The sequence below is a fragment of the Ailuropoda melanoleuca genome, chromosome 3, assembly GCF_002007445.2.
Source record: "Ailuropoda melanoleuca isolate Jingjing chromosome 3, ASM200744v2, whole genome shotgun sequence".
Taxonomy (NCBI): Eukaryota; Metazoa; Chordata; class Mammalia; order Carnivora; family Ursidae; genus Ailuropoda; species Ailuropoda melanoleuca.
In genome coordinates, this window is record NC_048220.1 from 113,933,661 (window position 1) to 113,948,133 (window position 14,473).

Consider the following 14,473-nt stretch of genomic DNA (forward strand, 5'->3'; position numbering starts at 1 on the left):
GGAGCCTGATATGGGGCTCGATCCCATAACACCGGGATCACGCCCTGAGCTGAAGGCAGACGCTTAACCGCTGTGCCACCCAGGCGCCCCTGGGCCACTTATTTTTTAACTGTTTTAAGATTCTGCTTAAAAAGCACAAGTCAACTCTTTGAAATCTTTCCTCTCCTAGGTAGACTAAACTACTCATTCTCTCTCCCCAGCTACACCATTCCACAATAAAAGTCTCTGCAACACTTTTTGCACTCCTTTCTATATCTGTTGCTTATCTGTGATTAAATTTGCAAATTCAAGGGCTGTATTATTCATCAATTCTTCATTTCCTGGGTCTAGTACAGTGCAACACATACAACAGGTATTCAATCTGACAAATAGCCCCATTTATTAAGCTCTGACAATGCACCAAACACTATGCTCAGCACTCTGCATATGTTATTTCAATTAAGCATTACAAGCCTATAAAGCAATGAGGGATCTTCAGATGAGGCGGCAAATATGCAACTGAAAGTAACCTGCATGGTGTCACACAGTACCTCAGGTAAATGAACGGATGAAATCTTGCCTTGTAATAGAAAGGAATACCATATAGGCAGCTAAATTCTCACTTTAGTAAGCTTCACGGATTTCCATTATGCCTGTGGCTCTGTCCATCACAGATAATGAAAAGATTATCTATGCATATATCAGCCAGAATGCATAAACTGGAATGTACCCAAAAAAGGAACATGCTTAACTTTTTCATTTTCTTCACTCCCCAGGGCACCAAATTTCCCCAAGGGAATACCGTTTCTAGGCAACTGATTCATAACAAAGAACATATACACCGCGAAAAAGATACAAAACCAAAATTCAACAACGCTGAAAGATCTAAAATTCTGTATTTATATAAGCAAGCTTATTTATTTCCTATAGTTTTGGATGACAGGGAGGCGTAGATAATGTAGCAGCATAAGACAAAAGCATAGTAATTAAGAGCGCAAAGTGCATCCCTTGCTAGCTAGACAACACTGAGCAAGTAACCATTTACAGCCTGTTCCCTGATGTGTAAATTGGAAGTAATACCACTTATTTCAAAGGATTGCTGTAAATCTCAGAAAAGGCACATAAACTGCATAGCACTATAGCTGGCACTTGGGAAGCTATTATTATAAAAGTCAAGCGAGTACAAAAATCACTTTCTACTTTAAGGCAGTATCTATTGAATGATTCCTTCTATCCCAGACTCTCTCCACTAGCACTTCTGAATGCTACTTCAGCTCATCTTACCTAGTCTTTTCCATATTATGACAGCCCACTTCATTTTGTGCACACGTACCTCGGCTAGTAAACCTTCTAACATAACCTGCAGCATCCCCACCAGTTTGAAACTTAAGCCCACTGAACAAAGATGGGAATTCACTTTTAATACATGTTTTCAAAAGAGTGACCACTGGTTTTAGAGGTGGAAAAGACTCTTTTAAGAGACCAACATCTACCATCTAATGTAAAAGTTTTTCCTGACAGATCATTTTACCAAGCACTTTACTGAAAGTAAGAATTCTCAAGTGTCAAAAGAACAATTTATCCAGTCGCTTAATAGGAACCACTGATGCCTATTTCCCACAGTATCCTGCTAAATTACCTAACACTTCTTCGTCATTTATAATGTTTGCTACGTATTGTATTTAAAACAAGCATTTACCTTCTATCTCCACCAAAGGTTCCTGAGTAAACTCCTGAAAGAATTTGTAGAAGAACTTACTGCAAGCAGCCAAAACAGCCTTGTGGGCCTTAAAATGGTGTCCTAGATTAAAAAGAAAAAAAAAAAAAGAAAAAAAAAGTATCATACATATTCAAAAATCAAAAGTAAAACCAAAAAACAAAGTGGAAAATTATATCAAGTAGACCTTTCTCCATAACATAATCATAAGACTATATAAGTTACGGAACTAAAATCAGAATGTTCTTAGCAGCTATCTTGATAAATTTCAATCTTAATGAGACACGAAGCCAGATCTTTACCTCAAAGACCTTATTAAGTCAGTTTAATAAAAGCCAGTTTACAAAACTAAAAGAAGTACGTAGCTTCTTACCACTTATAGAGTCAAAGGTATATCCTATTCATTTAAAACTCCTAAATATAAACACAGCCCAAAATGTTACATATCTCATTTGGAAAGAGAGAAGAAAAAGCCACAGAATAAGCATAAAGCTGGATGTATCTGCTATGGAAAACATGTTAATATGCCTTGTATTTGGAAGCAGCAGACCTACAATACAACAGATCTATAAAAAAGAACAGCCTGCCTTGAGATGCCTATTTTCACTAAATAGAAAAGATACCCAAAGCTGCGTCTGCCTCCATTATAATGACAACGCCTAATACCGGTGAAGACCCCAATGACAACTCCTAATACCAGTGAAGACCCCATTTGATTTGGAGGCTTCCCAAAGAGGGTACCAGTGTTGTAAAGGAATCTCTCACATTCTCCCTCCAAGACCATCTGGGAAACTAGAAAGAATCAACACTTCCCAAATGATTGCTGTGAAAGGCTCCTCAAAACAGCTTATGAATAGAAAGCTATTAACCAAACATTTAGAAATATCCTATCTCCAACGCCATCATCTTGCACTCAAGTGTGCAATGAGAAAACTTAAAAGGCTGCAAGAAGTTAAGATGCGATGATTATGTTGAAAGCGTGACTAGCCAACTAGCCTTCTGCAACATGGTCTACGTGAGTGGACACTGACAAGTCCCCCCCCAGGTCCCAGCGCACACTCAATAGGCACAGGCCATAGAGAGTGGGTATAAAAGGCGGGGGGGGGGGGAAGGGGAGATAAGAACGGAAGGCACAAATTCGCTGCTCAGCCCACCACCCTACCCACCGTCGACAATCAGGGTGATGTCAGTAAACCGATCCTGCTCTCGCTGTTCATTCAATCGGTCCAGGATCATTTTATGATGTTCCGGGAACTCCTGAAGGCATTCCATCGTCTCTTCGGCCTCCATGGCCGTCGGGTTGCTCTACAAAAGAGGAGCATGATAATATACACCCATGAGCTCGGGCTGGGTCACAAAACCCCTAAAGCGTAAAACAACAAACAACAAAACCCCAGCTACGTGAAAAGAAGGGGGGAGGGTGAGGCAGGAGGAGAGGAAGGCGAGGGAAGAAAGAAAGGCGAGCCGGGTGGCCGCCGCGCGTTGGGGGCCGGAGCCGCGGCCGCGGGACTCCGAGCCTGACCTAATTGGAGTCGGGAGACGCGAGCTGAAGCGGGGTGGGCAGAGCGCCGGAGGCTCCGGGCGCCGGGGCGCGCAAGTCCGGCAGAGGAAGGGACCCGACAGCCGTGGCGGCCCCCTAACGGCCCGCCAAGCCCTTCTGCCCGGCCCTGGCTCCAGCCGCCCCGGGACCCGGTCCGGCCCGCGGCCCACAACGACTCCCGGGTCGCCTCTCCCTCCCCCGCCCTCCCTCTTCTCCCCCGCCCCGACCGGGCCGGCACTCACTCAGGGAAGGAGGAGCGGCCCGGGCCTGCGCGTCACTTACGTCGACGTGCTGCGTCAGCGCGCTGGGCTTCGGCTGACGCGGACGCCGACCAAGCGTCGACCACTGAGGAAACGGGCCACACCCCCACCCGCCCCCACTAGTGACGGACGGAGTCAAGCTAGGGGTTTGACGCTGGGCGAGGCCGTGCCCGTTAACGCTCGGGGGAGGAAGTCCGGCCAAGGGGAGGGTGCTGGGCCGGCTCTGAGCCAGGCTGTACGCGGGGCGGGGATCTAAATCACCGCCTTTCCACCCCCACCCCCACCGCTGTGCTCCAGGTGTGAGCGCTTCCGACCCGGACCTCGGAATAAGCTCGCAACTCTTTCCCCGTGCTCTTTTATTCCCCGACTCCTCCAACCCCGCCCCATTTCCTCAACAAGCTTTAGGTCGGCCAGCCTTACCTAGCTCGTGATCCTCCCTTTCTCCTCTCCGGCCCTCAGTGCTTCTCCTTCCTCGCTCTCCCCTCTCGGGGCGAAACTCAGCCCACACTGTACCCTACCCGTGAACAGCGCCGCGCCCTCCATTTCCTCTCGAGTGCCCGGACGCTGCCTCCGCTGGGTCTGGCCGGCGCACGTGCGCTCGCTCCGAGACCCGGGCGGCCGCGGCGCGGGCGGCGGCCACGGGCGCGAGCACGTTCCGGCCGCCTGGGACCTGCCTCCCGGGTGCCCGCCCTCTCCACGCTCGGCGGGCAGCACGTGTTCGCTGGGCTCGGGACCTGGGTCTACCCCGATTATTTACACCTGATGCTTTTACTACAGCTCTCCACTCTCAACCCCCGCGCTTAAAGAGGCCAGTGACTTACAATCAGCCTCACTTGGCTGGGTCATTCACTCATTCATCTTTTTAAAAAATGCTTTTGGAGGATAATAGGTCGAGATTTACTTTTTTCTCTCAAGAAAATAGAGTGGGGAATTAGGGGAAGACTCAAATAGCTGGCTATATGCAGGAGTGAGTGTAATCATTATTTCAACAGCCATTTATGGAGAGCCAACGCAGTGCTAGGCACTGTTTAATACATTGGGAAATCAAGTGGTGAACAAAGGGTATGTGTTTCAGCCTTATCTTAGTTTGATACAGTAGATAGATATTTTGTACGCTTAATTGCCTGGGTGCAGAGTTCTGAGTGTTATGAGATGTGAAGAGCAAGGTAATCTGGGCGGGGGGGGGGCGGTCAAGGATAGGTAGTGACCTGTAAGAATATGAAGTCTGAGTGTTCTCAACCAAGTGTACAGCTCATTCAGGGCAACAGGATCATAGCATTTTGAGAAATAAAAGGATGTTGGTGAGATAGACCCGCAGGGGCCCTGTAAACCGTGTTAAAGGTGATAGATTTTCTTATCATGGAAAGGGAAACCTTGAAGGTTGAGCAGGATAGTGACGTTTTAAGGTTTCCTTTTTAGGGCGCCTGGGTGGCTCAGTCCGTTGGGCACCTGCCTTCGGCTCCGGTGGTGAACCTGGGGGTCCCAGAATTGAGCCCAGCTTTGGGCTCCCTGCTTAGTGGAGAGTGTGCTTCTCCCTCGCTCTCTGCTCCTCCCCCAGCTCCTGCTCTCTCTCTCTTGCTCACTCTCCCTCTCAAATAAAATCTTTAAAAATTTTTTTTTTTTTTTTTTTTTTACTTTTTAAAAGAGAGAATTTTAGCCCCAGTATGGACAATAGACTAAATGGGAGAGGATGCAAGGAGTAGAGACCAGTGGAAGGCCGTTAGAAATCTAGATGAAATCATGGTGGCAAATGGGATTAGAGAATTGGATGGAATCCAGAAATAGGATCAACATTAGCTGGAAAGCATGTCATGGGTACCAAATAAATCTATATATTCATGTTGAGAGAAAAGAACACTCAAGAATGGCTCCTAGATTTCTAGCTTGAGTGGATGGATTGTTGGAACAATTTTACCAAAATGGAGAATATAACTGGAGAAAATGATTGGGGAGAAAGGATGGGGAGGGAAGAGATCATTTTAAAGAGACAACTAAGTACAGATGATGTCAACAAGGCATTTTATGTATGGACCTGTATAGAATTTATGGGAGAGAGCTAGTTTTAGGGATTTGGAAATTTTTAGCATAGTGGGTAGTGAAGCCATGGAAACAGATGAGATTTTTTTCATCCATCCTAATGCAAAATTAATTAATTAAGATTTTAATTCCAATATAGTTAACATACAGTGTTATATTAGTTTCAGGTGTACAATATAGTGATTAAGTAATTCCATACATCACCCAGTGCTCATCATGACAAGTGCACTCCTTAATCCCCGTCTTCTATTTCCCCATCCCCCACCCACCTTAATTAGTTTGTTTTCTATATTTAGAGTTAAGAATCTGTTTCTTGTTTTGTCTCTCTCTTTTTTCCTTTGCTCATTAAATTCCACGTATGAGTGAAATTATATGGTATTTGTCTTTCTCTGACACTTATTTCACTTAGCATTATACTCTCTAGCTCTACCCATGTCCTTGCAAATGACAAGATTTCATTTTTTTAAATGGCTGAATAATATTCCATTGTATATACATATACCACTTCTTTTTTTTTTTTTAATTTATTCGACAGAGATAGAGACAGCCAGCGAGAGAGGGAACACAAGCAGGGGGAGAGGGAGAGGAAGAAGCAGGCTCATAGCGGAAGAGCCTGACGTGGGGCTCGATCCCATAACGCCGGGATCACGCCCTGAGCCGAAGGCAGACGCTTAACCGCTGTGCCACCCAGGCGCCCCACCACTTTATCCATTTATCTATTGATGGACACTTGGGTTACTTCCATAATTTGGCTATTGTAAATTATGCTGCTATAAACATGGGGGTGCATTTATCCCTTTGAATTAGTGTTTTTGTATTCTTTGGGTTAATACCCAATGGTGTGATTCCTGGATTTTAGGGTAGTTCTATTTCTAACTTCTTGAGGAACCTCTGTATTGTTTTTCAGAGTGCCTGCACCAGTTTGCATTTCTACCAACAGCGCAAGAGGGTTCCTTTTTCTCCACACCCTTGCCAACACCTGTTGTTCCTTGTGTTTTTGATTTTAGCTATTCTGACAGATGTGAGGTGATATCTCATTGTGGTTTTAATTTGCACTTCCCTGATAATGGGTGGTACTGAACATCTTTTCATGTGTCTGTTGGCCATCTATGTGGAGAAATGTCTGTTCATGACTTCTGCACATTTTTCTTTTTTCTTTTTCTTTTTTTTTTTAAAGATTTGATTTTTTATTTATTCGACAGAGATAGAGACAGCCAGCGAGAGAGGGAACACAAGCAGGGGGAGTGGGAGACGAAGAAGCAGGCTCATAGCAGAAGAGCCTGATGTGGGGCTCGATCCCATAATGCTGGGATCACGCCCTGAGCCGAAGGCAGACGCTTAACCGCTGTGCCACCCAGGCGCCCCTCTGCACATTTTTCAACTGGAATATTTGGATTTTTTAGTGTTGGGTTGTGTAAGTTCTTTCTGTGGATACTAACTCTATTGAGTATGTTATCTGAGAATATCTTCTTCCATTCGGTAAATTGCCTTTTAGTTTTAATTGTTTCCTTCGCTGTGCAGAAGCTTTTTATTCTGATGTAGTCCCAATGGTTTATTTTTGCTTTTACTTCCCTTGCCTCAGGAGACATATCTAGAAAAATGTTGCTATAGCCAATGTCAGAGACAGTATTGCCTGTGCTCTCTTCTAGGATTTTTATGGTTTCAGGTCTCACAGTCAGGTCTTTCATCCATTTTGAGTTTATTTTCAGGTGTGGTGTGAGAAAGTAGCCCAGATTTATTCTTTTACATGTTTCTGACCAGTTTTCCCAACACCATTTGTTGAAAAGACTGTCTTTTTCCTATTGGATATTCTTCCCTGCTTTGTCGAAGATTAATTGACCATATAATTGGGTTTTCTGTTCTGTTCCATTGAACTATATGTCTATTTTTGTGCCAGTACCATACTGTTTTGATTATTACAGCTTTATAATATAACTTGAAGTCTGGAATCGTGATGCCTCCAACTTTCCTTTTCAAAATTCCTTGGCCATCGGGCTCTTTTGTGGTTCCACATAAATTTGAGGATCGTTTGTTCCAGTTCTGTGAAAAATGCTGTTGGTATTTTAATAGGGATTGCATTAAATCTGTAGATTGTTTTGGGTAGTATAGACATTTTAACAATATTTGTTCTTCCAATACTTGAGCATGGTATGTCTTTCCATTTCTTTGTGTTGTCTTCAATTTCTTTCATCAGTATTTTATAGTTTTCAGGATACAGGTTGTTTACCTCTTTAGTAGGTTTATTCCAAAGTATCTTATTATTTTTGGTACAATTGTAAATGGGATTGTTTTCTTAATCTCTCTGCTGCTTCATTATTAGTGTATAGAAATGCAACGGATTTCTGTCATTGATTTTTGTATCCTGCAACTTTACTGAATTCATTTATCAGTTATAGTATTTTTTTGGTGGAGTCTTTTGGGTTTTCTATATAGAGTATCATGTCATCTACAAATAGTAACAGTTTTACTTCTTCCTTACTGATTTGGATGCCTTTTCTTTCTTTTTGTTGTCTGATTGCTCTGGCTAGGAACTTCCAGTACTATGCTGAATAAAAGTGGTGAAAGTGGACATCCTTGTCTTGTCCCTTAGGGGAAAAACTCTCAGTTTTTCCCCCCATTGAGTATGATGTTTGCTGTGGGTTTTTCATAGATGGCCTTTATTGAGGTATGTTCTCCCTCTAAACCTACCTTGTTGAAGGCAATTACCATGAATGGGTATTGTTTTTTGCTGAATGCTTCTTCTGTATCTATTAAAATGATCATATGGTTTTTATCCTTTTTCTATTGATGTGATGTGCTATGTTGATTAGTTTGCAAATATTAAACCACCCTTGCAACCTGGGAATAAATCCCACTTGATCATGGTAAATGATTTTTTTTTAAATATATTGTTGGATTCAGTTTGCTATTATTTTGGTGAGGATTTTTGCATCTGTGTTCATCAGAGAAATTGGCCTGTAGTTCTCTTTTTTTGTGGTATCTTTATCTGGTTTTGGTTATCAAGATGATACTGGCCTCATGAAATGAAGTTTTCATTCTATTTTTTGGAACAGTTTGAGAATAGGTATTAATTCTTTTTTAAATGTTTGGTGGAGGGGCACCTGTGTAGCTCAGATGGTTAAGCATCTGCCTTCAGCTCAGGTCATGATCTCAGGGTTCTGGGAACGAGCCCCATGTCAGGATCTCTGCTCAGCAGGGAGCCTGCTTCTCCCTCTGCCTGCCTCTCTCTCTGTCAAATAAATAAATAAAATCTTAAAGAAAAAAAATGTTTGGTGGAATTCACCTGTGAAGCCATCTGGTCCTGGACTTTTGTTTGTTGGGAGTTTTTGATTACTAATCCAATCTCCTTGCTAGTAATCAGTATGTTCAAATTTTCTATTTCTTCCTGCTTCAGTTTTGGTAGGTTATATGTTTCTAGGAATTTATCCATTTCTTCTAGGTTGTCCAGTTTGTTGGCATATAGGTTTTCATAATGTTCTCTTACATTTGTTTGTATCTCTGTGGTGTTGGTTGTTATTTCTCCTCTTTAATTTGTGATTTTGTTTATTTGAGTCCTCCCCCCCACCATGAGTCTGGCTAGAGGTTTATCAGTTTTGCTGATGTTTTCAAAGAACCAGCTCCTGGTTTCATTCATCTGTTCTATTGTTTTTTTTAGTTTCTATATCATTTTTTCTGTTCTAATCTTTATTATTTCCTTCCTTTTGCTGGTTTGGGGTTTTGTTTGTTGTTCTTTATCCAGCTCCTTTAGGTGTAAGGTTAGCTTGTTTATTTGAGATTTTTCTTGCTTCTTGAAGTAGGCCTGTATTGCTATATACTTCCCTCTTGGAACTGCTTTTGCTGCATCCCAGAGGTTTGGGACTGTTGTGTTTTCATTTTCATTTGTTTCCATGTCCTTTTTTATTTCTTCTTTTATTTCCTGCTTGACCCATTCATTGTTTAGTGGCATGTTATTTAACCTCCATATATTCATGGTCCTTCCAGATTTTTTCTTGTGGTCGATCCCTAGTGTCATAGTGTTGTGATCTGAAAAAAATGCATGGCATGACTTTGATCTTTTTCAATTTGTTGAGGCTTGTTTTGTGCCCTAATATGTGATCTATTCTGGAGAATGTTCCATGTGCACTTGAACAGAATGTGTATTCTGCTGTTTTAGGATCAAATATTCTGAATATATCCATTAAATCCATCTAGTCCAGTGCATCATTCAAAGCCACTGTTTCCTTGTTGGTTTTCTGTTTGGATGATCTGTCCTTCGATGAAAGTGGGATGTTAAAATCCCCTACTATTATTATATTACTATCAATTAGTTCCTTTATGTTTGTTATTAACTCTTTATGTTTATGTTATGTTATGTTTATGTCAGGTGCTCCCATGTTGGGTGAATAAATATTTACAATTGTTATATTTTCTTGTTGAATTGTTTTAAAGTCTTTTTTAAAAGTATTTTTAAAGTCTTTGTTTTAAAGTCTATTTTATCTGATGGAAATATTGCTACTCTAGCTTTCTTTTGACATGCATTTGCATGATAAATATTTCTCCATCCCCTCACTTTCAATCTACAGGTATCTTTAGGTCCGAAATGAGTCTCTTGTAGGCAGCATACAAGTGGGTCTTGTTTTTTTATCCATTTTGTCATCCTGTGTGTTTCGATTGGAATATTTAGTCCATTTACATTCAAAGTAATTATTGATAGATAAGCATTTATTGCTATTCTGTTACTTGTTTTTGTAGTTTTTCTCTGATCATCCTTTCTTCTCTTTCTTTCCTGGTTTGCTGGTTTTCTTTAGTGATAAACTTTGATTCCTTTCTCTTTATTCTTTGCATATCTATTAGTGGTTTTTGATTTATGGTTACCATTAGGTTTGTATATAACATCTGCATATTGCAGTCTATATTAAGTTGATGGTCGCTTAAGTTTGATCACATTCTTTACTCCTGTCCCCCCAACGTTTTAAGTATTTGCTGTCATATTTTACACCCTTCTATTTGGTGAATCCCTGACTGATGTTTTACAAAAATACTTATTTTTACTGCTTTTGTGTTTCCTTCTATTTATACTGGCACTTACCATCTTTCCTTTTCACTCACAGAGTCCCCTTTAATATTTCTTGTAGGCCTGGTTTAGTGGTCATGAACTCCTTTGTTTTTGTTTGTCTGAGAAACTCTTTATCTCTTCTATTCTGAATCATAGTCTTGCTGGGTAGAGTATTCTTGGCTATAGATTTTTTCCCTTTCAGGACTTAGAATATATCATGCCATACTTCTGGCTTGCAGAGCTTCTGCTGAAAAATCCACTGGTAGCCTTATGGAATTTCCCTTGTATGTAACTGTCTTCTTTTCTCTTGCTGATTTAAAATTTTTTTCTTTACCACTACTTTTAGCCATTTTGATTACTACGTGTCTTGGTATGGACCTCCTTTGGCTGGTTTTCTTGGGGGATCTCTGTGCCTTCTGGATCTGGATATCTGTTTCCTTCCCCAGATTAGGGAAGTTTTCAGTTATTATTTCTTCAAATAAATGTTCTGTCCCCTTTTCTCTCTTTTGTCCTTCTGGGATCCTTATAATGCAAATGTTATTAAGCTTGATGGAGTCACTGAGTTCCCTAAGTCTATTCTCATTTTGCATAATTCTCCATTTGTTCATATTGATTTCCATTACTTGATTTCCATTACTCTGTCTTCTAGTTCATTAATTCATTCTTCTGCTTCTCTCAGCCTGCTATTTATTCTACATCAAATGTATTCTTTTTTTTTTTTTAAAGATTTTATTTATTTATGCGACAGAGACAGAGATAGAGACAGCCAGCGAGAGAGGGAACACAAGCAGGGGGAGTGGGAGAGGAAGAAGCAGGCTCATAGCAGAGGAGCCTGATGTGGGGCTCGATCCCATAACGCCAGGATCACGCCCTGAGCCAAAGGCAGACGCTCAACCGCCGTGCCACCCAGGCGCCCCTACATCAAATGTATTCTTAATTTAATTTATCGTGTTCTTCTTCTCTGATTGGTTCTTTTTAATCTCTCACTTTAAGGTCTCACTGATGTCCTCCACTCTTTTCAAGTCCAGTGAGTATCTTTATGATCATCATTTTAAATTCTCTATCAGGCATGTTACTTATATGTTTCGCTTAGGTCTCTTGCTATGGTTTTGCCCTGTTCTTTCATTTGTGACATATTCTTCGGTCTCCTCATTTTGCCTACCTCTCTGTGTCTGTTGTTGTGGGTTAGAAAAGTGAGCTGTATCTCTTGGCCTTGGAAGTAGCAAGCAGGGGGCACCTGGGTGGCTCAGTTAAGCATCTGACTCTTGATTTTGGCTCAGGTCATGATCTTAGGGTCTTAGGTAAATGGACCCTAAGCCTGTGTCAGGCTCTGTGCTGGGCATGGAGCATGCTTGAAAATTTCTCTCTCCCTCTCCTCCTCCCCTCTCTCGAAAGAAAGAGAGAGAGAGAAAGAGAGAAGAGGAAGGAAGGGAGGGAGGGGGGGAGAAAGAAGAAAGAAAGAGAAAGAGAGAAGAGGAAGGAAGGGAGGGAGGGAAAAAAGAAAAGAAAAGAAAAAAGAAAAGAGGTGGGATGTGCACTTTTAACTAGGTGGCGCTAGTCCTCCTCCCCAGGGGACACACAACTGCTGTTGAGAGTGGGGCCAGCAGGGCCATTTGCACATAACATGCATGGGGGGGGGGGTGCAGTTTTAACAAGGTGGGCAAATCCTCCTCGAATGGTCAGGAGACAAGGTTTTCGGGGGTCTTCTGGGGGGGGGATGCACAGCACCAGGGCTGAGGCAGGTCTGGTTTGGGGTGAGGGGGGTGGGGTGCAGGGTGCAGTGTTAGCAAGTTATGTAGTGGGTGCCAGCACCACGCTCGTTCCTGCAGGCGGCTCTGCGTTTATGATGAGGGGTGGGGGAGGGAAATTCCTTTATTCCTAGAGCAGTCCCTGTAGCTCCCCTAGACTGGGAAGACCAAGACCAAGTCTTCGGGCTAGTGGGAATTCCCCAGAACTCAGCTTCCATCCTCTTCGTATTCCACACACTTTAGCTAGGTGATCCCACTCTTGGTTTTGCGTAATATACAATCCACACCTGTATCTCCAGCTTAGGCATTGATATTCAGCTCTAGCTGGTGGCTCTGTTGGGATGCTCCTAGGGTATTTCAAAACCACATCTTCTGTACATTGGATTTACTCCCCTCACTGAAATTATAATCTTGGTTATTGATACCTACATCTGCCCATTAGTAGAACAACTCATAAACCTGAAACACTTTTTTTTCCTCCCACTTTTCTCTCTCTCACACACAAAAATCTAACGATATATTACCAAGTCCTGTTGATTTTTTTAAAAAGGTTTTATTTTTAAGGAATCTCTACATCCAATACAGGGCTTGAATCTACAACCCCAAGGGCGAGAGTCGCATGCTTTACTGACTCTGCCAGCCACGTGCCCCCCAAGTCCTATTGATTTTAAAGTCTAATAATTTTCAAACAACTGACTAATAATATTTCTGGAAAGATGTTTGGCCATTTTTTTGAAGAAAGTTTGACAGTTCATATCCTTTCACAAGCTGTATAGTATTATGTAAGTCAGGGGTACAATGAAATCTCCAATTTTTAAATTATATAGATGTGTGAGTATAGGCATAACAAAAGTGAGCAAAAAGAAAATGCAACAAAATATCAACACTGGCTATCTTTTGACGGTGGAGTGGGAGAATATTTTTCTTTCCTTCCTTACAAGGTTCAGTATTTTCTAAATGTTTTACACTAAGCATGTGTTATGATTAAATGTGAGCTCCATGAAAACATACATTTTTTTGTTCACTTATGTATTTGAATTTCCCAGAACAGTGTCTTGCGTATAGTAGGTGCTTAATAAATATTTGTTTGCTGAGTGAATGAATCTTTATCATGTAAAAAATCATATGAAAAGGATTAAATGTATTAAATTTCCATTCTTCCTCTTCCTGGATTGTATCTTATTTTATTTTTTATTTTTTTTAAAGATTTTGCCTTCAGAAGTTGCTTCTGGCTCTTGATTTTTTTTCCCCCGCCAACATTACAAAGATTTGCCCTCTACTCTTTCCTTACACCTTCTCCAGCAGACATTGCTAGGCAGACTGGTCCAAAATGAGTTTTCAGAGAAGTGACATCAGCATCATGGTGAAATAAGATTTCCCTCATTTTTGTCCCTTCAACAACATTAATTTAACATCCATCCACAGATAAAAGTGCCTTGTGGGAGCCGTGGGATGCAGCACCATACACGAAGGGACCCAGGAGAAGTCTTGCTCACTTTTGTGTCAGGTAAGAGGTGGACCTGACTGTGGACCCTGCCATGGTCCATGAGGCAGCTCCAGCCCCTCTCAGCTATGGTCTTGGAGCCCCTGGAAAACACTGTCTTAGATAATCACCAACAGACAAAAAGAGCCTTTGTGGAAGTGCAGGTTTCTGAAGAAGTTCTAGCACGACGCTAGAGGGAAAAAAAACAAAACCAAAAACAAACAAATTTGGATGCACTAGAGAGAATAAGAAAACAGCTTGACTTTACCTTCATCATCCCTCCCCTAGGAGAGCACAGCCTGAGGCCTGTGATCTTCGCATGTGGTTTCTCTGGAGTGGGAGTGGGAAACAAGAGTGATGGAGTGAGCGCTCCCCAGCTGTGCAGGATGCAAACAAGAAGGCTCTCACCCTACTGTGGAGCAAGAATAAGCTTTGGCAGATGGCTAATGACATACACAGAAAGCCAGCTCGAATCTGCAAGCCAGAAACCATAAACTTGAGCTTTAGTGACACCTTTGGGAAAACAAAGGAGAAGCTGTCAGCACGAGGCCAGGTTCACGGCAGAATCCAGAGAAAGCATACAAACTTAAGAATTCTGCCACAAAAAATTGAACTACCCTATGACCCAGCCATTGAACTACTGGGTGTTTACCCCAAAGATACAGACGTAGTAA

General features: G+C 42.0%; 1 protein-coding gene across 5 annotated transcripts in view; it reads right to left on the bottom strand.

The window, feature by feature from the left end:
* The window catches only part of ZNF131 (zinc finger protein 131), a 28,366-nt gene extending 24,206 nt beyond the window's left edge, over positions 1–4,160 (bottom strand). Inside the window, exons 1-3 of one of the 5 annotated variants that reach the window (XM_011228069.3) lie at positions 3,917–4,159; positions 2,863–3,001; positions 1,679–1,780 (exon numbers count right to left, since the gene is read on the bottom strand). In XM_011228069.3, coding sequence (XP_011226371.1) covers positions 1,679–1,780; positions 2,863–2,986 — 226 coding nt within the window. In that variant the 5' untranslated portion in view covers positions 2,987–3,001; positions 3,917–4,159. Of the gene's footprint in view, positions 1–1,678; positions 1,781–2,862; positions 3,002–3,218; positions 3,459–3,478; positions 3,589–3,916 lie in introns of those variants that run through there. The other 4 variants (XM_002921705.4, XM_011228071.3, XM_011228070.3 and 1 more) reach the window with 4 other exon arrangements.
* Between the last annotated feature and the right edge of the window lie 10,313 nt (positions 4,161–14,473).